The sequence below is a fragment of the Nelusetta ayraudi genome, unplaced genomic scaffold (genome assembly GCF_046127955.1).
Source record: "Nelusetta ayraudi isolate G7.1 ecotype Tasmania unplaced genomic scaffold, CSIRO-AGI_Nayr_v1 ptg000042l, whole genome shotgun sequence".
NCBI classification, from domain to species: Eukaryota; Metazoa; Chordata; class Actinopteri; order Tetraodontiformes; family Monacanthidae; genus Nelusetta; species Nelusetta ayraudi.
In genome coordinates this window covers 3,478,624-3,502,912 of record NW_027466092.1, presented here as the reverse complement: position 1 = coordinate 3,502,912, position 24,289 = coordinate 3,478,624, and the positions used below count along the sequence as shown (strand labels likewise).

General features: G+C 45.0%; 1 protein-coding gene across 3 annotated transcripts in view; it reads left to right on the top strand.

Annotated features, from left to right (window-relative positions):
* dnah9 (dynein, axonemal, heavy chain 9) overlaps positions 1-24,289 on the top strand; it is a 156,519-nt gene that overhangs the window by 106,204 nt on the left and 26,026 nt on the right. For 2 of the 3 annotated variants that reach the window (XM_076033699.1, XM_076033698.1), the window contains 7 exons: positions 6,430-6,594; positions 8,109-8,249; positions 10,901-11,071; positions 11,255-11,377; positions 14,707-14,900; positions 16,370-16,518; positions 21,207-21,334. In XM_076033699.1, the coding sequence (XP_075889814.1) occupies positions 6,430-6,594; positions 8,109-8,249; positions 10,901-11,071; positions 11,255-11,377; positions 14,707-14,900; positions 16,370-16,518; positions 21,207-21,334 (1,071 nt within the window). The remainder of the gene's footprint in view (positions 1-6,429; positions 6,595-8,108; positions 8,250-10,900; positions 11,072-11,254; positions 11,378-14,706; positions 14,901-16,369; positions 16,519-21,206; positions 21,335-24,289) is intronic. The other variant, XM_076033700.1, reaches the window with a different exon arrangement.

Here is a 24,289-nt window from a genome sequence, read left to right as displayed (position 1 = left end):
ATCCAGCCGTTGCGGTGGAAAAAAAAAACATTGCCGCGTCTCTTCACATCACAAGAGGCTGCAGGTCCGGGCCCCTTTGATTCCAAAACAATCAGCCAGCGCCTTTGATGAGCGGCAAAACTAAGTGGATGTGTGATAATTACGGGGCTTTGCGCCCCTTCACTTGGGGAGGATGGGACTCTCCACAGCTGCCTGGTCGCTTTGTGCCTCGTACATTGAGCGCAATGTGTTCAAAGTGCTCAGGGTTTCCCTTTTTTTTTCTTTTCTGGCGAGGATAAGTGGCACTCGGGGTGATTTGTTAAAACGTAATCACCAGGCACCTCATGTGCTCTTTGGCCGGTTCTCTTGCTTTTCTCCCTTGTTTCTTTTCATTCCTCAGTATCCTGTCTTTTTCTTGTTTTGTTTTGTTTTTTTTTTCAAAACAATCCAAGAAGATAAAAAGGAGGATAAAAGTCAGGGCCATTGCTGCGCTCGCTGTCTCTCTGGAGGTAACGAATCCGTGTGCTTTGCTATCTCGCCGGCTGCCGCCTCAGCAGATTCGGCATTAGGGAATCATCTCAAAGCCGAGCTCACCTATGCTCAACGGCCACTTTATTAGGTAGAATTCTCCATTGCTTGTGACAGCAAATAGCTAATCAGTGAATCACAGGGCAGAAACTGTATTTAGTCACATAGACATGGTGAAGACGACTTGCTGAAGTTTCACACTGAGCACCAGGAAGAGGAAGGAAGAGAATTGAATTGACTTTGAACGAGGTGAACACGATTGTTGGTGCCAGACAGGCGGCAGGTCCGAGTGTTTCACAAACTGCTGATCTACACTTGAAATCATCTCCAGAAAAGAGAAAATATCCAGTGAGCGGCAGTTGTGTGGAATAGAATTCCCTTGTTGATGTCCGGGGTCAGAGTTCAGAAAAGGCACTGGCTACAACCAAAGGATGCAGAATATCACTGGTATTAACCAGTGGTTATTTGAGCCACAGTTTCCTTTCTATGGTCTCCAGCCAGTCTTCCATTCAGACCTCTGACATCAACAAGGGGTTTTCCTCCACACAACTGCAGCTCTTTGGATATTTTCTCTTTTTGGAACCATCCTCTGTGAACCCTAGAGATGAAAAAAAAATCCCAATCCATCAGCAGTTTGTGAAACACCGAGAACTGCAGCCCATCCGGCACCAACAGCCATGTTCACCTCGTTCAAGGTTACTGAAATTGCCTTTATTCCCATTCCGGTGCTCAATTTGAACCTCAGCACGTCGTCTTCGCCATGTCTACATGTCTAAACGCATTGCCACGTGATTGGCCGGTTAATTTAATGTTGGCATGTAATTCAACATTGTGCCTAATAAAGTGGCCAGTGAGTGTAGAAGCAGACAGTGTGCTGTAGATCTTCCCCTCCCACTGAACCGAATTATCTTTACGTCCGCCCTCCAGGGACCGCCTATTAAAAGGCTTTAACTGACAGAGGGAAAAACAAGTCCTTCTAATGACTACACCGACCCAACCGGACCTCTGTACTATCCACTGTTATTATCAAGTTTCCCACGCTGTCCTATTGTTAGGCGGAATAATGAACCGCAATCAACAGCCGGATGGACCCTCAAACGTACTCATACATCTGAGAGTGTAAGTGCCAATGGTTTTCCCTACACTCCAATCCCCTGATTTTTCATGATAAAAGTAGGAGGCTCCCAGTCCAATCCCATTTCTAGAACACCCAAGGGACCTTGTGAACTGTTTTCTACCTTTATCTCCCAGTGTAATAAGAGGGGGGGGAGGGGGGGGGGGCACCCATGTGTGAACAGCACCTATTAGTACTTCTTTCCATCCTGCCAGAAAAGCCGCTAAATATCACAAAAGAATCAAATGAACTTTTGAAGCGACGACAATTTGCAGCGGTGACACAGCCGGCGCGGCGCCTGTTTTCCGAGACACTTCCATTTATCACGCGGCGTAATTGTGCCTTGGCGCTACCCTCGAGGGAGCCCGATGGCTTGTCTTCAACTTCACTGGCGGACTCGTCTAAGTTCACACATCTGCATCCTTTTGTGTCTAATTGACTGCCTTTGTCGCGCGCGGGTGTCGGGCGCCTTGATTGGAAAGAGTCCAAAATCTGTCGTCCCGCTTTGATGATTTTTTTTTTTGCGTCGTCGGCACCACCAGCTGCAGCACCCGGAGCCTCGCGTTGTTGTATGGAGCTAATGGCCGCCTCCATGTAACGGAGCGGCTTCCTGGCCTGCTATATGGACCTGGCTTTTGGTTTGAAGTAATGAGCAGTAGATCGTCGCAGTATTCCAACGGTGGTCGGCGGTTTAAATGTAAATCTTGGTAATTAAGTGGGAATTCGCTTGATCAAAGCTGCGGCGCCTAATGATGGTCCTCGCTCCAGCCCCATCGACAGTCGGCTCCTTTTCATGTCCGCTGTTTGAAATGGATTGGCCAGTGGCGCCGACTGCGCGGCGGCAATTAGCCGACGCATTGACACACTTCCACTGTTCCTTAACTGCGGCTCTTGTTAGTCGACAGCAGGAGCAAATTGTGAGCGCTGCCGTCGGCGTGGCTTCGGCAAGCAGGAGATCGCGCCGGATGACTGCTAACGGGCTCGAGAGGGTTTCTCCTCGGCTCACGCACCCGTTCACTTTTTGACGGCTTTCTGGAGGTGTGCTTGTTTAGAACCGGTCCTCCGCGGAGTGACCTTTGGGCCTCACTTGGAAAGAGTTAAAGGTTAAGTGTGGAATATTTAGAGATTTTGAGAAGATACAGCGACATCAAGTGGTTACATTTTAGATTGCAGCGCTCTTTCAGTACCCCTCCGTCTCCCTAGCTTGCCAGTGAACTACGGTGGCCTGCGCACACAAACCAGGATACCTCCTCCACCTTCTTCTTCACTGGTTTATTTAAGGTTTATAGAGCATGAAACATGAAACGTGCTGTCAGACGGGCTGGATTTTCAACACCGGGCTTCTTTAGAAATATGACTGTGCAAGATGGCAGCTAACTGGGAACAAGTTCCTTGATCTATTTATTATTTTAGATATTAATAAGAACCGTTTTGTGGGTAGAAAACCAAATTACTTTTACTGTACTGCGAGTGTCCACTGCTAATGTACTTATGGGCAGTATATTACTGTGCTGGGGTTTGAAGACTGATTCTTCTCCGAGTTCTGGAAGCTCCTCTCCCACGACCTTCAAGTGGTGTGAGATCCCAACTAATCCTCGCTTTGAGAGCGGCGATTCTTTCCACACACTTACCTACACCTCCATGATTAGCCACCCACCTATCCTAGACATGGTTGTGCGAGTGTGAAAATCCCAGTGGATCAGCAGTTTCTGAAATAGTCAGACCAGCCTGTCTGACCGTGTTCACCACGTTCAATGTTACTAAAATCCTCTTTCTTACTCATCTCGATACTCCAAGTGTTCATGACTAAATGCACTGAGTTGCTTCCATGGGACTGGCTATTTGTATCATTAAATAACTGAAGGTTTTACCTGCTGGCACGCCAGACAACATTAAAAGAAGCAAATTTAAATGTAAATGTTCCCCTATACTGTTTCCTACACTTCTCATTACTTCCCCAAGCCCAAAACATTTGTTTGACTGCTGAGTGAGGTTAGCGTGTAGCTGGCTGCTTGTGTGTAAATATCTGCTGCGTTATATAGCTCCATAGTTTACTAGCCCAGTCATCTGAAGAGCAGCACCTCATTGGCTTTTATTGTCACCTGACTTGGCCAAAGTTCCCTTTAAATTCTCTCTTCATCCAATGAAAGCCGACTCTCACGCTACAGTCGGAATCAACCTCAAGCCACCCGTCAATTGAAGGAGAGCTGTAAGTTGATGATGGTTGGCGGTGGGGCGGATCAACTGCATGCACTCCCAGAACCTTTCCATCAAAAACGCCGCGCTGAGAAGGAAATGCTAAATTGCTTTCCGGGCCGCGGTAAACAACCACGGACTGATAACGATCATCGGGACGGTAGGGAGTGCAAATTGGTTGTACCTGTTTATATTGTGTGGATGCCTCTGCGCCATTATAGCTCAAATGAGGTGATCGGTGCCACTGAGCCGTAAGATGACTCGCAGGCAGAACGAGCTCCCATTTGGCTGAGCCAACGCCGAAGTTAAGGAGCTTAAAATGTCCAGTTGCCTTTTTGGAGGGAGTGCGACGGGATCTGTCTACAACCTTTTACCACCGGCGCTACCTCCGCTGCTCCTCCCTGTGCGCATTTGAGCGTGTCCACATCGGTGTGTGTGTGTGTGTGTGTGTGTGTTCGTGTGTCTGCTTCATACCCCGAACCGTGACGCTAATGAGGGCTAAAACGTCCCACTTCTTAAATTACCCCAACAAGGAAGCGCTGTGGCACAGAGTCATCATTTGCCTAAAAAAATGATAGATTTAATATCTCATTTTAATCCCAATTAGGGCGTTCTGCTGACTGGTTAATTGTTTGTTTTTTCCCCCAAGAAAGGGTAATTACAAGTTCATTGTGCCAGAGGAAAGCTAATTGTTAAAAACTGACTCATTACCAGATCCAGTTGGGAATGGTTTAGTGTGGATAGCTTTTCCCCTCTGAGAGTCTGAGCGCAGAAGGTCACAGCTGACTCGCATGTGCAAATGTCTCCGGTTAAATGACTGCTGCTGAAACCTCGGCCTGATTTTATCCTCCTTCCTCAAAGGCTGTGCGTGCCAGTTGCTTTCAGAACCTCGTCTTTTGTTTTCTCACTTTTCAGTGAGATTATATCAAAGTCAAGAAAGTCGAAAGGCCCTGTATTATGTTTCTGAGGTATTATATCTTTAGGTACCAAAGTAAAATGGATGTATCGCTGAAAACCACCTTTTATCCCTCTGTCCCCTGTTTAGGGTTTAAAGGATGTTTGCAGGTTTTAGCTTCATACCAGAACTGTTGCTTTGTTGGAAGTGGACAGAACACTTTGTTGGGCTGATGTTCTCACCAACCTGCTCTGGGTGGCATCACAAGGGGGTATTTTCCACATTATTGTGTTTTAGCTCACACTAGTTGGCAAACAAAAGCAACAAACGGTGGACTTTAGCCATTTGTGTGGAGTGAACGGACAGAATACGGAGCTGTACTGTTCTTGGAAATCATCAGAAAGGTGAAATTTGCAAAATATTGGGACGTTCACCAGAGGCTCAGTTAGTTTTAGCAATGGTGTAAAATACGTCTCGTCGTCTCAATAGAAAATACTGTCATAAAGAGAGCAATTAAGCAGCGTGATCTCTTCAACTCTCTGCTCCCCCCCGTCGCTATCTGAGCTAAGTGTGTCCTTCGACACGGGAACACTGTGCCGCAGGGGGGTGGGGAGCGTCTCCGCCCCCGCGGCACCCCGGGGGGGGCAGCCTCCGCGTTCCCCTCTGTCATTACGCAGGGACAGAGGAGCGGCGCCCACCAGAAACTTATTACTGTCGTCTGGCGAGCATCACGCCGCCTGGAAAAAGAAAGCCTTCGCTATTACCCATGACCAGCACAAAAAAACAAAAAACAAAACTGGAGTAGGCAAATCTTGCCAAAAAAAAAAAAAGCCCACCCGTCCATAATTGCAACAATTCAAAGGTCACAGAGGCTTCTATTAAAAGGAAACTTCAATACAGCAAAGTCACTGTTGTGCAGAAACAAGCAACTACAGCGGACTGTAATGAAGGACAAAGCGGGACGACGGCCAGAAAGACACGTCGGCGTGGCCCCCGCGGCTTTGTTCTTCCGACGGCACTCACACAGCAGCCTTTGAAAAGCCAAAGTTTCCCCTTTGTTTTTTTTTTTGTTTTTTTTCTTCCTCTCATCCACAACAAAGGCAGAAAAATACTATTTGAGTTTGTGCTTTATTAGCGGACGGCTACGCTAATCCGTGCGGCGGCGAGTGAGTATAGCCCATCATCTCGGAGCTGCTCGGGGGGGGGGGGGGGGGGGGGGGGGTAATATTCTCTGTGATGCCTGTGTTGTTTAATTGAATACATATAGTTTTGCAACTGGTGGGTGCGTATTGGGTGGAGGCGCTGGGAGGGAGTCTCACACCATCAAAGCCGCTTCCCCTCCTGCTCGGAATCGACGGCCCTCATCACGCTGATGGGTGAGATAGCGCCGCTCAAGTTTGATGTCGGCAACCAGGCGGTAAAGTGGATAATCCAGCCGCGGGCGACGCCTCCGCGGCTCGGCATAACTGATGCGCGGCGCATCGATCTCCACCACCTTTGAGGCGCTCCTCAGTATTCATGTCCTCGTATTGACCTGCACCTTGAACGCCAGCGACCACCTCGGCCCGCAGCGAGAGAGGCGGACAACCGGGATGTGGCGCTCGCAGGATCCCGCTAACGTATTCTCAAGGTTAATTGGCGTCGCTCTCATGAGTGTCTCATATGTGCATGTGACTTCATTATTCTTTTTTTTTTTCTTTTTTTTTTTTTTGCGTAGTCCGAGCTGACGAAGCAGCAAAATGGCTTCAAGATCACTCTGAAGACGCTGGAGGACAACCTGCTGTCCCGTCTGTCCTCTGCCTCGGGAAACTTCCTGGGCGACACGGAGCTGGTGGAAAACCTGGAGACGACCAAGTGCACCGCCGCAGAGATCCAAGACAAGGTTGTGCTTCTTTTAACCGCGCCTCCATTCATCCACTTACTGAAATATCAGTAAAAAAAAATTGATTACATTAATGGATTACTGTTTTGTTTGGGAGAAAACCAAAATTCCAAGTGTTTGCTGATTGTGATTTTTTTCAAAGCAAGCTGTCAGAGAGTTTTTATTACAAGCCAATGAAATTGGAAGAAACTCTTTACTTGTTTGGGGGTTGGATCTGTGGTCAGACAAAAGGAAACAATTTGAAGATGACACTTTGCCTCTCAGATGGGGAGAAAAACAATACAGTTATAAAATGACTTGCCAGGAACAGCTCTCACCAAGTGTGGCAAAGCTTCCAACTGAAATGGAGAATAAGCTAAATTGAAATAATTTGCCAAGCTAGAAAGCCAGATGGAAAGTTGCCTAAATCCTTTGGGTTTGTGTCTGATCTGGTTAAGGGCCAACAGGAATTGTCAGATGGTGGAAGGAAGTTTATTCCTCCAATTGTGATTTTCAGCTCATTGCAAACATTTCAACTTTTCACTGAAATAAAAGAAACATCATTTGAATCCATCCCATTTGGATGAATGTCGTAACTTTTCCGCTTCTCTTGTGGGCAAAGAGATGAGCGACACAAGAGCAGGTGTGTTTGCTGCACGCGGCTCTGAGAAACCACAGAAGCTGCAAACAAAGGCTGCTGCCTAAGACATTAGCTTGGATGCTACATTAGCTTGGAAGTTGTTGTAAAAGCATAATTACAATACACTCATAAAGCTACAAACAAAACTGCAAAACCATGTGAAAAAAGCATAGGTCACACCTTCCGTCAAAAACATTAACTCAAATCTGCACAAAGGTATTTTATAGAGGTTTTGCAGCTCTGAAGTTTTGGTTTTTGGTTTTAGAATTTTGCCACAAGAAGACAAAACTCTCTGAGCCACTTTGTTATTTTTCTGAAAATGACTTTCATCAAAGATATTGTATCAAATGAATCTGATCACATTAGAGGAAGACAATTAGCGGTGCCTTGAGAAGGCACTGTGAGATGTTTTGATTGGATGCCATCTGACAGCAACCAGAGGAGCACTGCCTTTGTAGATAATGAAAAAAATGTTGAGTGTCAGAACACTTTTGACTGGAACGGTGATATTAGGATTAGGACTACTCTACCTTTTACTGAAAAATGACTCTTCACAAAGTCTTCCTCTCCCTGTCTTTTTTTCAGCTGATTGCCACAGCCAATCATCTGCCTCCGTTTTATTCTATCCTCTGCATCCTCTTCTCTCACACCACCTAACTTCATGGCCTCTTTCACTACATCCACCAATCTCTGGTCTTCTTCTAGACCTCCAACCTCAGCATCCTTCTACCCGTATGGTCACTGTCCCCATGCTGCACATGTCCGAACCTTCTCAGTCTGGCCCACTTACCTCCAAAACACCACAACTTCCATCTTTAGCTGATGGGTGAACTCAGAGCTTGTCCAAGTTTGGGGTTGATTCTCACTCACTTGTGTTTCTGTGTCTTTACCGCAGGTGAAGGAAGCCAAGGTGACAGAGGCGAAAATCAACGAGGCTCGCGAGCACTACCGGCCGGCTGCGGCGCGGGCTTCCTTATTGTACTTCATAATGAACGACCTCAATAAAATCCACCCCATGTACCAGTTCTCTCTCAAGGTACCTCGTCTTTTGACATACCATGTTTCCTGGCGGCCTCCCGGGCCCTCGGCGAGACCCTGCTTTACGCCCGTTCCCGTGTCCCCGCCTCCTCCCTCTTCCATTTGCTCTGTGTGTTTTATGCTCTTTGCCCTGCTTTTATTGTGTTTGCGGCTCCCTAATGTGGTTATGTAGAGCGTAATGTCTCTCTTATTGTCAGCCAACGAGCGCTGAGAGGAGGCAGCCTGAGATATGGTTTGCAATCACTCCTGACTCGGCAGGTAGCCGGCCCGGCTCAAGTTATTTCCCAACATAATAGAATGAAAACACATTTACTGCTTGTACACACACCTTTGACCTTGTGAATACAAATTGCATGTGGTGCGTTGTTGTGTGTGCGCGTGTATGTGTGTCTGGCACATACGGCTGGAGTAATGTAGGACACCAGAGAGAGCATTTGTTTTATTTTGTTTATGACATTTGACAATATATTTCCGTTGGTTATTCCTATTTTACATTGATTTCAATGTTTCCTGACAACCTCTGTTTCTGTCGATTCTTTTTAGTCGCTGAAGTTCATATGAATCTTTAAACGCGTACAACCTGGGACCTTTAAGTAAATGGCATGTGTGTAAATACTCATCACACACATTTGCAACCACCCCTGAAGTATTTTAATGCTACGGATCAAAGTCAAGAGTTGATTTTCTATGGAACCAATCTTTGATTTTATACACTTCACTCTCAATAGTTTATTCTTTGTATTTTAATAGATCTTTAAAGCTGCACTTAAAAAAAAACGGAAAACCTAGCAAATAATGAATGTGCCTTTCAATTAGATACTTCATTTATATTAGCACAATTTAGCTCATGTCGGTTCTGGCGTAATGCCACCGTGTTCATTCATAACACATTAATATTTGAACTAAACAGCATCTGCCCAGTTTTAAAGAGCCATCTGACACTGACACAAACTGAATAGAGCAGTGTTCTTTTGTTCTCAGATGGTGGCGACAAAAACGGGATGATTTCTGCTCAATCAATTTGCAGTTGAAGGTTTCTTTAAAATGTAAAATGCATATGCGGAGCTACAGAAAGGGATTGTTATTGTCAAGTCTGTCTGTATCTCCAGACAAAGCAAAACACCAAAAAATGAAACCATGTGGGGGGAGGGGGGGAGGTGGTATTTGGCCAATATTACTCCTAAAGCAGTTTCAATTAGAGTCCGAATTATTAGCATTTACCTAACATTTTGCTACTCACTTGCTGCCCACTCTCAGACCACCTGACATTATTCATTTGAAGCCAGAGGGCACCGGCTCTGCCAGACTGTTAAATTAAAGTGTTCAAAAAGCAATAGAAAAAAATATTGAATGCAAAATGAACTTTAATAGAGGGGCACATCATCAAACACGGGCCTGTTTTTACTCCGTTAATCCCCTTTATTTTGACAACAACCCTGCACTAGGAATAATGGTACTCTTAAGAAAGTATTATTCCTTTGTCTCATTTAAATTCATGTTGGTAGGTGATGAGCTTAGAGCCACGTTTTGAATTTATGCCATACAAGTCTACATTCGATCCCAGTGTGGTTTTGCAGTCACACGTGGCTGACGGCCATTGTTCAGGCAAGAAGCAGAACTGCACTGCAGCTGAGTCAAGGCTTTAGTTAGTCTTGGCCATTTGTGTCTTCCAAAGTTGTTAAGGAAGCTCGATGGACAGTGAAGGGAAAACTTTCCAATGTTGGAAAGTTTTAAGGTTTCTGTAAAAATGCTGTGACACTGCAGTCCTCATGCAAACGTTTCCCCATGAAAACTGTTCCAAATGCAACCCAACTCCCATACCAGCACATCCCTAATATTTTAGTTGAAAAATTAAAATCTCTTCAACTCTCTGGATCATTCACAAATCCAACCTGAATGCAATGTTTACATCACTTGTGTCTGCCTGGAAAGACTGTCATGGTTTCACAGTTTGCACCTCTTGAGTTTCTGGTTCTATTTAAAATCCAAAGATTCCATATTTGGGTGTGAGCGGTACCAGACGTGGGCAAAAATTGAATCATGGATGCAGCCTGTGCCCTCAACATCCACCCACCCCCCAGAAACCCACCACACTTGGCTGCTAAACTTTAGCCACGCCCTCAAGTTTATGGACAATTTTATTAAAAAAGAGAAATTGGACAAAAATTATCATTAGGGCCAATTTATGTAATTTTTGTTTCGTTTTTTTCCATTGGTGATTTAGACCGAAAATAAACATTTAAACAGTTTGTTAAAGTCTTAGCTAAATAGCTAATTTAGTGCTATTTTCTGTATTAAAAGCCAGCCTTTTTTTTTTGTCTTTTTGCAACCAGCCAATGGCACGAACAAGGAGCCCATCTTATTGCTTTTGCTTCAGGACTTCCTGTAGCCCGCCAGTATTGATTTGTTAACCTTTAGTACCAGCCACATCATATACATCATGTCATAGGTGAATGACACACCATAATGAGATCCCATTTATAATTTAACCTTCAGTAGAAGCCACTCATTGATCGACATAATTTGATGTATTGCTTCTTATATCCTGGCTCCATATTCAACAGTATTTCTATTGTGCTGCTCGTTACACTGTAATATCAGAAATGGAGATCGATTTGAGAATTGTACCGGCTCCTTGTGTGTCCTCAGGCGTTCAGCGTGGTCTTCCAGAAAGCGGTTCTGAAGGCTGAGCCGGACGAGGCTCTGAAGCAGCGGGTGTCCAACCTAATTGACAGCATCACCTCCTCGGTTTTCCAGTACACTACCAGAGGCCTGTTTGAGTGTGACAAGCTCACGTACACGGCTCAGCTCGCCTTTCAGGTAGGCACGGAGGCTGGTTTTCATCTTCTGCATGGTTTGTTTTCGAGAACAAGCTCACCGCTGAATCGTTTGCTCCTGAGACCGACAGCCCAGTTCGGGTCTAATCAAGCAGAAAGGAAGTGTGCCCGGCCCGGTGCTGGCGCGACAGAATTTCAAAGTCCTTCCTGTTTTTTGTGTCCCCAGATCCTGTTGATGAATAAAGATATAAACCCCGCAGAGCTGGACTTCCTTCTGAGGTACCCTGTCACACCGGGTGTGACATCACCAGTGGATTTCCTGTCTAATCACTCCTGGGGGGGCATCAAGGTAATGAGAGGCTGAGATGCTACACGACAATGAGGAGGTGCCAGTATTTGGCTGATAAAGTCAGAGGATTAGGGAATTACAATTTTGTTTGCAGCCAGAAAACAATGCTGATATTTTGGGATAAGGCTAAATAGTAATTATTGTAACCAATCATATTTTTACCCAAGCATACCGACCACTCCTGCCTTGTGAAGCAGTTTACACTCTGCAAAAACAGCTTTCATAAATTGGATTTTGCAAAATAGCTAATGTGATAGCTTGCGTCACTTTCTACCCTGACTCACTGATTCCCCAATTCAATTAAAATAACTTAGCTGTGAAAATTCACTTTGAACAAAAAAAAAAGGGATTCCAATGAGGGCTGCCAGCTAAAACCCCAATTACAATAATGAAATGACACGCTGCGGAAAACACTGATTCGTTCATTCAGATCATGTCCTTGTCCTTTTCCACATAAAGTCACTTGAAAACCGTGCAAAAATCTTTTGCAATCACCTAAATTAAAGTCTCACTGCATTGAATACTGGGCATACGCAGCCATTCTAAGTTGATCTCTCCTTGAACTTATGCGGACGCGCTGAAAATTATCTATTTTTTCATATTGGCTTTACAAATCACAGGCTCATATTTATCGCTTGTATAGATCATTGGTGGGTAAATGGTAGCCTACTGGTCAGAACCAGCCTTCTGGCTTTACTGGTTTTGATTATTATATTATATCTTTGATTTTCCTCGTTGTGCTTTCGGCAAATGATCCGTTTTATTCACGGCACTTGTTAAGATCACTGCTCTGTCAGTTGGAACGCTGTCGTCCCTGTGCGTTGAAGATGAGTCACGCAGAAGTGGATTCACTCGCAGTCATTGTGATCTTTTTACTCTCGCGCGCGCACAGACAAAGTTCTGTACTTCCATTTTCTCTTGAAAGCTCGCCACATTTTCTCCCTCGGCTGCACACGTGAATGTGGTGGCACCACCTGCGAGCAGGCTGGTAATGAAACGTGCATGTGGGTATGTCAGTTTATTCTTATACTTAAGGACTGAGTTGGGTATTTATTTATAGAAAGCTGAACACAGCCAATCTTCGCTTTGTCAGGCTACATACACACGTGGTCCACCATCTACTGGCTCAGAAAGGAACGGCCCCAATTCATTTGCCGACCCCTCGTCTGGATGTTGCAGTACAGAGTTGTTTGATTTCCCAAAGAGTTTGTTCATTCATAATTGAGAAGGTCTTGCAGGATTCATGCAGTCAAAGAGATGCGTGAACGAATCCCGTTAATTAGTCAATCAGCTCCGTCTTGCAAATCCTGTCCCCGAGTCGCGGAATCTAGAAGAAGAATCTTATCTCTGGAAAAGATTTCACTGACAGCATCTCACTCGAAACACTTTCTCCCCCTCAGCCTGTCATTTATGAGAGGCACTGCTGAAATCCAAAATCTCCCCCCGAGTAATTTGAGCACTTAGCCGCTTTTCCGCAGCGTCTAGCGCCGCCTCGTATGATGCAACGTGGTCCAGGCTGGCCTCTCAACAACAACTCCGCATTAAGCATACTTAAAAGAGCCGACAGGGTGAATGTTTTACCCAAAGCTTTGCAAATGCGCGCGATTCTCCGCGGGCTTCTCTTAGTTCCGTGACCCCTGCTGCTTTTTAACATTGGAAAGGCCAGTGGAACGAACTCTGCCTGCCCGTAATGTATCTCTCAAAGAAGCAACGTTTGGCTGAGCAGCCCTGTGAACGTCAGGCAGCAGAGGTTCCCTCTCTTGTCAGATCAGTTTAGCGGCAAACTAAACCTTACCGGCAGCATTTTTTTCCTCCCTTTTTTATTGCAACTCTTGCTCATGAATTTTTCAGTCAGTACGCCCTAGAATATTAACTAAACCTAAACCCCTGTGAGAGTTTGCACAGGGCCTTTTTTTCCCAGATGCACTTAATGTACTCTGGGTGTTTGTTGACCTGCGAATCAAATGCTGCGGCTCAATTTTTCATGGCAAAAATTTATCAGCGGCACTCGCTTAAAGTTTCATGAGGCGCTCAAGTTTCCTCTAACTAGGAGTGAGAGGTTGCCAGCTTAGGTGGTGAAAGGGTGCCAGTAATTCATGCACTGAGCAAAAACTGCTTTTGGGACCAAAGTTAAAATGAAAATTGATAATAGCAACTTAAAAAATGAAGCATGACTATCAGATGCCGTGTTTGCAGTTCATACAGCTTTCTCAGGTAAGCCTTGCCAGTGGAAGTGCCGGGTAACAGGATACTGTATAAGCCCTTTGTGATGTCAGAGCGGGCACTCTTACCTCCCCAAGGTTACTGACAACACCTGCAGCCAGGTGTTCAGTCCCCCTTTGAGATGCCACTGATGAGGTCTCATTCCGGCGCCATTCATATGGAAGGTTCAACAGAGCACCGGTTTTTGCATTTTACACCAGGCTGTAAACACCAGGCTAAATTTGCTGTTTTCTAGAGATCTGTACTGTTTTGTTTTTCTTTTCTGATACTAACTGAACATGATTATATGAAATTGTTCCATTTAAATCTGTGAAGAAAAGTAAAGGCCTTAAAATGGGCGTAATCCAGACACTGAAGTGATTTTATGTTTTGCGCAGGCACGGCTTTTATTGGAGCTGAATATTCTCTACGACTCTCTACTTCACTATAATGCAGACAGATAGCGAGCACATTAAAACCAAATTACCGTTTTTTTTTTACCCCACCAATAATGTGGTATTGTGGGGGACGTGTGAATTATTTTATCTTACCATAGTTTAGATATACACTCCCACCTTGGCCGTGAAAGTTTCAGCCCTGTCAAGGTTTGTACAGTTGAGGAGATTGTCTAAACACCCTGAAAAACTGTGTGTGTGCGCGTGTGTGTGCTCGTCGGGGGTCCACCTCCTCGAGGCTGCGCCGCGCTGCGTGACGCAGCTTCTCCCACAGATGAGATAAGGTGGCTGTCAGCTGGTGCATCAAGTCCTCGCTGGTCCTGCAGCAAATGCATATTCAGCCAAACCTCCCGGCCCGTTATGAAAGAAAACCCTGTGTACTCAGCGTTTCCGTTTGAATAAATTTTATTTATATAGGCGTGGGGAACGATAAGCACTCCTTTCTTTTCTTTGTCCATTTTTTTTTTTCAACCTCAACCTTTTTTCTTTTTTTTTTTGCAGACTAAAGTTCCCACTTTTGCTGTGTACCGTGAAATGTCCCCGGAGTGGTCAAAAACTTTAACATGCATCAGTGATCACGTCGCAGCAGCAGTTTTTAAAAATACAGTACTTTTTTCCTTTTTTTTTTCTCCCCCTCCCCTCACCCCGAATCCCCCTCCTCCTCACCACCAGTCCTTGTGCTCGATGGACGAGTTCAAGAACCTGGACCGAGACGTCGAGGGCTCGGCCAAGCGCTGGAAGAAGTTGGTGGAGTCGGAGTGCCCGGAAAAAGAGATATTCCCTCAGGAGTGGAAGAACAAAAGTTCGCTTCAGAGGCTGTGCATGATGAGGGCCCTGAGGCCCGACCGCATGACGTACGCCGTCAGGTGAGGAGCTGGGGTCAGAGCTCAGCCTCTGCTCGCTGGTCTGTAAAGGATCCGCGTGGTGCTGCAGTCTGATGAAGGGCTAAGGGTTAAACACTTTGACCTCTGCCTGCTAGTTTTGACTTGACAGAGCACCTGTGCTTACTGGAGGTGGCTCTGCACACAGCAATCAGTGAGGCTCATTATGAAGCATGCAGGTACAAACAGCCCCGAAACTCCGCCTCAGAATGTCCTGGATCACATTTCCACCGGGTTCAACATGCACTGCTATTATATCAGCTATTGAAAACACTGGGCCTGATTCACTAAGGTCCCGGCTAGCATGCGCAAAATTTCCCCGATTGCACGTCCAAACAGAACAAAACTGCTTGTAAGCTATTTTTAAAACATGTGCAAAAGGAGATTATGGGGGAACAAAGTGACGGCAAATGGAACATGATTGCAGCCACGCAATTGTAACATGGGCCGTACAGCGTCACAGGAAGTGAGAGCTGTCGTCTTTAAACGCTGGCGTTTTATCCAATGATCAAAGGGTTCATGAGAAGTGGCAAAGAACAGCGGCTGCAATCACTTCCAGCTTTGGTAATTCACAGTACGCCCACTAAATAATTCATTCCCATTTTCTCATCCAAATATTTTGCACCTTCTGCCAGAAATGCCAGAAATATCTGCTTATCCAAACGGACTGCACACGCTGTTTTGTTGTTGTCGTAGTAGATCAGCTTTGTCATTAGTTTGCGTCTGCAGTGACGTTTGTAGGTTTTTTGCGCACACAAACTTGTATTAAATATGATGCATAGAGTATACATAACAGAAGGAGACTGAAGCAAGATGAAAAGTACTGCAGCCTTGACATTGCTGGTATATCCAGGATGAAAAAGTTGGCGTGCTGCAATTCAAGTATCCAATTTGTATTTGGCTTAAAAACAACAACAACGATAATGTAGGTAAGTTTGCTGATGTTGACGTGCGGCTTCATTCACTCTTAGACACAGATATAACATGACTGGCAGAACACTTCAGATGACCTTTTTTAACCATTTTCTTCATTGCAGTGCAAAAACTTCTACAGCTCTCCAGTAAAAAAAAAAACAAAAAAACGTAATCAGCTCCCTAGTGAGCAAAACTCAGAGGGAGCCGTTTACAAATGTTGTTGGTGTCCTCATGTGACTCGTTCTTTTTAATTTTGTTGCACTCAATTTAAATTGAATTATAATATGAAATCCGTGACTTCCCATGGCCTGTCTTTGGTCTGTGTAAAAAAAAAAAAAAAAAAGAAAAGAAAAGTGAAACACAATGCTTTAAATGCCATATCCAAGTTTTGCTGACATCTGAGTCATGACTAAAGCTAATGTGTCTGCGTCAGTGTTGCACCGCTGCTAAAGAAACCTCCCACTCTGCAGCTATTTCAGCTCGTCGGTCAAAGATAATAGAAAAGTCTCGAGGAGAATTGAGTCACATTCTCCCTGCAGAGACTTTGTGGAGGAGAAGCTGGGGAGCAAGTACGTGATTGGCAGATCGCTGGACTTCGCCGTCTCCTTTGAAGAGTCGAGCCCTGCTACGCCCATGTTCTTCATCCTCTCTCCTGGCGTCGACCCTTTGAAGGATGTGGAGAAGCACGGTAACGCTCGCCTGTTTCAGCTGTAAAACTGTAAAAGACCTTTATGGAGAGCTTGCGCACAGTCGCGTCATCCATTCAACGTTCATCATTTTCACGAGCGGTTCTGACAAAGTCAAGTACGGGCGCACCTGCATTCCCACTTTGATTCCTGCCGCACAGGATTATGGCTATAAGGGCGGCATTCGTCTCACACGCGCATGCTTTGTGTCTCCGCCGCTATCAGCCACGGCCGCTGATGCACAACAGGCTCTGGGTAGATTGAGGGATTAAAGTAAAGGTCATGAATATATGAGAACACTCCACTGGTGTGTTTGGGGGCGGCGGGAAAGTAAATGTCATTGGTTTTGGACTACGGCTTGGCCACGCACTAGACAATCTTTGAGTCTGAACTGACTTCAGAAAACACCCGAGACCACAGACATCGGGACACTTTCAACTCAGTTTTGAGCCGCGTGATCCTCTGGAGGCGAACGCCACAGGGATCGTCCACAATACCAAACACACCTGCCAGTCGTGGCCACGATTCCACCAAAGCCGAGGGATCGCACTCCTCTATACTCACATGATCAAACCTTTAGCAGAGTAACTGGTGCTGGTTTGAGTTGTGTTTAATCTAGGGCTGTCGACGTTAACGCACAATTAACGCACAGCGGAGGTGGAAGCGCCGCGAAGATCGCGTGCGAGCCGCAGCCCTCCTGTTCAAGGAATTATTATTGTCCACTCCAGTTTTTCCTAAAGTATAAGAAACAAAATAAATATCTTATTAAGTGACATATAGATATATAAAAAAAATAAAAATAGTAATTCATTTCCGATTAATCATGAGTTAACTCAGGACACTATGCAATTAATCGCGATTAAAAGAAATTGTCAATTGACAGCCCTAGTTTAATCATAATGTGGTATAGAATAATATGGCTGAAATCCCAACTGGGATGTGGTAATATGGCTAAAAATCGCCATACCGTATTGGATGGCTCTGCTTCTGCGGACCGTCAGGCTGCCTAAAGAAGGAGCTTTTACAATAAGCACTTTTTGGAATAGGCTCTAAATAAAATATCCTGATTCATATTTTATACCTGCCTTGCATAAGCCAGAAGCTGAGACTTTTGACTAAGTTGCCACATAATTCAAGCTGCCATCTGCATGAACTGGAACAAGATTGCTGTTGTAACAGAGCTGCCAGCGTGATTGATTCACTACCCAGGAATCATTGGACTTTCCTGGATTTCTCCCTCTCTGTGCAAGTACGCCCTGGCCTCTGGCACTGTCATGGGAATGGGGCAGCACTCTTCCGACCTCTTGTCCCAGTGGTCAAGCTAAGACTAAGTTTACGTAGCAGATTGCACATCTTGATGCCACATGAAAGGTCCTGTTGTGTTCATTGTGTAACTGTCCAGCAGACAACCCTGTTGTGCTTCGTCCCAGAGTCAGATTTGGTAGGAATGCAGTAGTATTAGTCGGTGAGTCTCCATTCAGATTGGCACAACACAACATTTTTATCACATCGTTTAGGAGGGTTTGATGCAGAGCTGATTTTAATATCTCTGTCTGATCCTCCACTCACGCACACTGTGTCCTTTCAAGTGTTTGATTTGCAGTTTTGTTATGATTGCCTTTCCCCAAAGTTTCTTGAATTACCACCTCGTGCGAGCATAAAGGCTTTTTTGCAGTTAGTGAAGCATTTCTCACAATTCATACATATCATGTTGTTAGTATTTTATATCTATTACAATTTCTATTTGCATGACTTAAAGGTTCATAGATAGATAGATAGATAGATAGATAGATAGATATATGGATGGATAAACTTTATTCCAGACTCAGGTCCTTATTAAAAAAGAAATAAGTACAACAAAATAAGTACTACATAGAAATGCCCCAGTATTTCAGACGATACGCTCTTTTTTACGTTCTTGGTTAAACCATACGAGTTGAAGCCCCACACTCTCATCGAGAGACATGAAAGGTCCTGAATGCATCATTCAAAACTTGAGTCTTGATTTCTGAGTCATGATTCTTTGTCTGTATTAACTAGTTGAATGGCTTGTCCCCCTTACCGCTAGCTACCTCATTTCAAACATGAGAGCAGACCTGCGTAACACAGTTATATGAGTGCTGTATTCACTGCATTCGCCATCGCTGTGTTAGCCCTATGGGAAATGCAACGGCTCTGGTTTCTTGTTTCAGCTCAGTGGCTTCTTTCCTTCCCTGCTATGAGGATGTGTTGTGGACAAGTGAATCACTCAGTTGCTCACAGTGAAGTGGCCCCACTCATAAAATAAAGGAATCACTCAGTTCCTCGAAGTACTGAGTCAATACGTTTACATGACACTTTAAAAACTCAAATTATTGCATTTGTCCGATTAAATGCTGGATTTTTAAATGATGTGTTAACACATTACCTATCGAAAGCCATAGGAGATTTGACATGCACGTTTCTCGGTTACTACCTACCTCGGAAGCCACGGTTAATCTGCTGATCAGCCCGATATTTTGATGAATTCTATCCAGGTGGAGGTTGAACTAACCAAACAAACAAACAAATAAATGAATTGTATTTGGTCAGAAATTCAACGTTCTTCACTGAATGAATATTTGGATAGAGACGAGTAGTCCGGTTGACGAGTAGCCGTGCCATGACCTCAACTCGACTACTGCGTGCATGTAAAACGTACTGACTTTACAAAACGAATCAATAAACCCCCGACTGGGAGTGGGCGGAGCTCGCATGGGCGTTTCGATTTCCGCACACTCCGGGTAAGTCGGTGAGTCAAAAACCTGATCCTCTTTGTTGAGTGACTCATATTGACGGTCAGTAAAAAGAATTGAGTTTCCCATCACGGACGTCGCCCAGCCAGTATTTGAAACCGTCGGCCGCAGTTATGATAAGATGACACTCTTTACAGGTGGTGGCTGTGAGGGCCTGTGCTTGGTAATGATCAACTCCCTCATTTTGAGGGGAGTCCATCACCACTAAGAGTCGCCAGTGATGAGTCAGATGAGCCACATGGAGGGCACTGCCATTATAGCTGTGACCATTGGGTTTCTCGTATATGTATTAGGCTTCAATTAGATTTTCATTAGATAGACACTGTGATTCCGTGTGCTCTGCACAGGACAAATAACTAACCGAGGCACCTAAAGGGGGAACCTGAAATGGAACACTGTGCAATATGAAGCTCACTCTCGTTAGGCACACACACACACACACACACACACTCAAGGTGGGCAAGTGAAGGCTGAGTCATTGTGCCATTGTTATGGTAATGATGGCCTTGAACAAGCACACACACACACGCACACACACACACACACACACACACACACTGTGGGTGGGAGCCGGACGCTATTGTTTGTTTAATGGGATTTAAATGGAAACATTGTTATCACTGTCATTGCTGTTCAACTCAGTTTTAGTACTAGTGGCTATGTAAATTTCTCTTAAAACCCCAGCGAGCATTTTCAAACACACACACACACACCGTGGGATCCGGTGTGTGTGTCAAAAAAGGAAAAAAAAAAAAAGAGAGAAAAAGAAAGAACTGTCAGAGTGATAGCAAATAGTCGGCAAATGTTTTGAAGGTCTCACATTTCAGTCCGTTTTCAGATCTTTATTTTTCATGCGACACTCCAATGAATCAGCCTCTTGAGATTATTCTTCCAAAGAATCTCATGAAACAGTTGACTCTTCCATAGTCTGTTATCAGCCATTTGAAAAACACTCCTTCACTAAAACTGATGCTTTGATTCCACATGTTTGGAAAGACACAAACATTAGGTAACAGGGTGAAGTGAACAGAGCTGAATGCAATTGATGTTTTTTTTGTTTCTTGAGAGTCCTGTGGCATCCTGGAGACACATTGGAAACACTGATAAACTGAGCTTCATGTGGTAGTATGGGACCTTCAAATCTATTTAGCAAGGTCAGTTTGCGGCTGCTTTCTGATCAAAGAGTCTATTATGCTTTTAAAAAGTGCTTGTCTCTCCCTGTTAGCCCTTATACTTTTCCTCTTTGCTTGAGTAATCCAGTTTCAGAGGTATCAGTCGCATCGATACTCTTATAGGCTTGTTGTCCTTATTGCCAAAGAGAAGCCCTTAAAATACTTCAGTTTGTCTTCATTGCACAAAAAACATTGCTGAGTTTTTTGGGACAAACCTTTTCTTTTTTTTTCACATCAAAACATTGACCAAAAGCTAATGTCATTATTGATATCAGCTCATTATTATTCTCAAAAATATCTTCGAAACTGTTCTACTGAAGGCAGAAGTCTTTGCAGGTCTTTGAAAGTGAACAAATGACAAGACGGCTACCTGAATGGACCTACCCAACCTCCCAATATTTATATATTCAAAGCACTGTTTGAAGCAGCGTTTGAAGCAAACGCTTCAAAATTGCACCCAAGTGACCCTTGTTTTTATTCCTGACAGGTCTGAGTATTTGCCATGTTAAAACAGTAGACAGGTGTGATGTGGAGCCTTTGATTACATCTAGTTGTGTATCATAGTTGGTTCTACCTCCGAACTACCTGAATTGACCCACACAGAACTCACATTCACTGACCTACTAGTCTGTCTCTTGACAGGATCAAAGAAGCTTTTTTTTTTCATTAACAAAATACCATATTTGAGCGTAAGCCTTGTTCGCTTGCGCATTTTGAAAGGTTACTTGTGTTGTTTTTCTCCAGGGAAGAAGCTGGGCTACACTTTCAACAACAAGAACTTCCACAACGTGTCTTTGGGTCAGGGCCAGGAGGTTATCGCTGAACAAGCCCTGGAAGTGGCAGCTAAGGAAGGCCACTGGGTCATCTTGCAGGTAAAGTATTGTCACATTCCATTACAGCCTCGCATGAGCGGAAGTTGTTGAACAGACAGGCGAAGATGCTGAGCGCAGAGAATCGCATGCAGTACAACAACCGCTCGACCGAAACTCTCCCTGATCTGCGCTCGACCTCCCTTTTCTTCGTGCTTTCTCAACTTTTTAGATGTGTGACACGAAACATCCAACGAGAGCAAAGTGGGATAAAAACTCCAATTATATAATCTCCTGGCAAACGTGTTCTTTTCCCCCGCTCGATGATCTTTCGTTGTCTCTTAAATCAAATTTCCAATTGTCAAAGTCGTTCTTCACTTCCGGCGCAGCACCCCGGTCCGCTCCCTCAGGAGTGAGGTACAATTCTGATGCCATGCGATTAATTGGGCGGCGCGCGGCTTCGCTTCTCCTGCTAGAAAAAGAAATCAGTTCACACAGGTTAATGTAAGTTGCACAATAACACTCCTACACTATAGTGGCGTCACAGCATGAGTTCGGCATAAACACGTAGTTCAGGGATCCAGTTGCACTTCAGGGTGTGTGAACGTTAATGTGAGACGATAGTTCCACTTGAACATAATGGCTGAAGCGCTCGGCTTGTTAGTGAATTGCCCTGCAGTGTGCTGAAGCACGTCTTTCACACAAAAAAACTGTCAAAAACAACACTACACACACATTCCGCCTAATAAATACGCCATCCATTTGTTCCAAGGATGTTTTATTCAGGATTAGTTTGAGGTGGAGCCAGCCCTGCCTTTTTTTTCATTTTATTTCATTTTTTCTGAGCTTGTTGCAAAGTGCGGTTTATTATCGCTCTCATTTTTCACAGCACATCCGGCGGGGTGTTTGCCTCCCTCCTGGGTTTGTCCGCGTGGGGAAAACCAATGTAATTTTCTGTGGAAATTTCCTAACTGAGCGGCGCTGCCGCATTATACAGTACAATATCTACAGCGGCGGCGGCGGTGTCTGTTCCCTCCTCTTCTGGAGGGCAAGGCTGGCGTTTGCATTTTAAGTGGAAACCTTGGTGGAATTCTAATGGGAAGTATCGACAGATATGAGCTGCAGACCGGGCACCGCGGGACACCCTTTTTTCTTTTAATTCTCACAGCTGGTAAAAGTTCAGGGTGGGGAGGGGCTGGAGAGGTGAGGGGGGGGGGAGAAAAGAAGGTTGGGCCTGCCATCAATTTCTTCTCCAGACTCCGGGATGGCAAAGACAAGCACTTGTTTAATTACCTTTGCATAAGAATCCTAATCGATGAGCCTTAAAAAGGCCTTGTCCCCCTGGCAACAAACCTCCCACTCGCTTTATCATCAGCTGTCTGCTCGTCTGCTCGTCAGGAGGCGGCCGGGAGGAAGGGGATGGCTGGGTATCTGGGGAAGATCTTGATGGTTAAACAAAGTAAAAAAAAAGAAAAGAAATGAAAAGGCGAAGACCTTCTTTTCTGCCTTCTCGGCCCTGCACATAATAACATATTTCTGGCCTTATCTCCTTCTGCGGTCTTATCAATCCGAGAAAAAGCCACTTTCCGGCCTAACCTCATCACAAGCCCACCCGGCTACCTATCTAAACCCCTCTGAACGCTCACTCGTCTCACAGTATAGCCCCCAACTCCGTCGGCGGAGGGAGGTCCAGGTCAATGGCAGCTCCCTCTCCGCCCCCCCCCCTCCCCCCGCACACACACACACTGTGGCTGACGGGTAATTATACGGCGGGGCAGCAGTTCCTGCCCAGATACGCCTCGGAGACGGAGATGCAGAAAACTTTGGGAGCAGCCATTTGGGAGGGGAGGCGCGGGGGGAGGCAGCGGAGAGGCAATCAATCGAGCAGATTGGACTCGAATGCAACGCAATGGCTCGGCAGTGGGAATCGAGTGGCCCTAAACTCACCGCCGTGTTTTCCACATTTACTGCCCGAGCCGTCCCATTTGCAGGAGGCGGCAGGACAAGAGAGGAGCAGGTGGAGGCTAAGATTTCCCCTCCATTGTCCTCCTTTTACTTGACTAGATGGCTTCAGAAGAAGTCTTTTCTTGCCTAAATCATTCATGTATTCCCATCCCTTTTTTTTTTCCCCTTCTTGAATCGCATAATGACAGCTGGACAAGATTCAGATTAAGTATTTATGTAGCGATGACCCTTTTTTATCCTACAAGGATGTCAAGGAGGAAACTGAAACTGTTTCAGATACTCGGGCTGAATATCAATACTGCTGCTGCGGCTCTTCTTGTACTGTGTGCTACATGGCTGCCTTCATAAAGAAATCCATAAGTGCAGTTTGGACAGTGAATTCATTGGAAGTTGGGGCGGTGGGGGGACTTGGTGGTGGTGGTGGCGGTGGTGTTGCTGCTGCAAGCGCGAGCATTGTAAAGCAACGTTTCAACTCTTTTCTCCTCACCACCATGTCATTGGAATCTGTGATGACATTTCCTGATCCATATGAAGGATTTATGACTGTTTTTGAGCTACAATACAGTTTCAATTCAACGCAGTAGGAGCCTTTCGTTGGCAAAGTTCTCAAGGGGGGAAAAAATAAGCAGCAGAAGAAAAACACAGCATGGAGATGTGTGGCCAACAACTGCATTTATGCTAATTCCTACGACGCTAAAGTTCAAACTAGCCAAGGAGCTAACATGCTTTTTTCTGGGAGGCTGCAGTGGCTACAGACCTTGGCTAGCACCATCACCATATTGTTTTCCCACCCAAACAGCATTGAAACAGGGTTTTCTTCTTCTTCTTCCTCTTCTTCTTCTTCTTCTTCTTCTTCTTCTTCTTCTTCTTCTTCTTCTTCTTCTTCTTTTGCCAACACTGCTTAGTAGAACTGGACACAAACAGTTGGCTGATTACTGACATGTTTAGGAAAGGGGCCCGAGCCAAATGTTGCAGCGTTCTTTTTCTCCTTGAAACATTTCAGTTGGCTTCCAGGCCTTTAATCATTAGTTCGTCGATGTGCTTGGTCGTCCC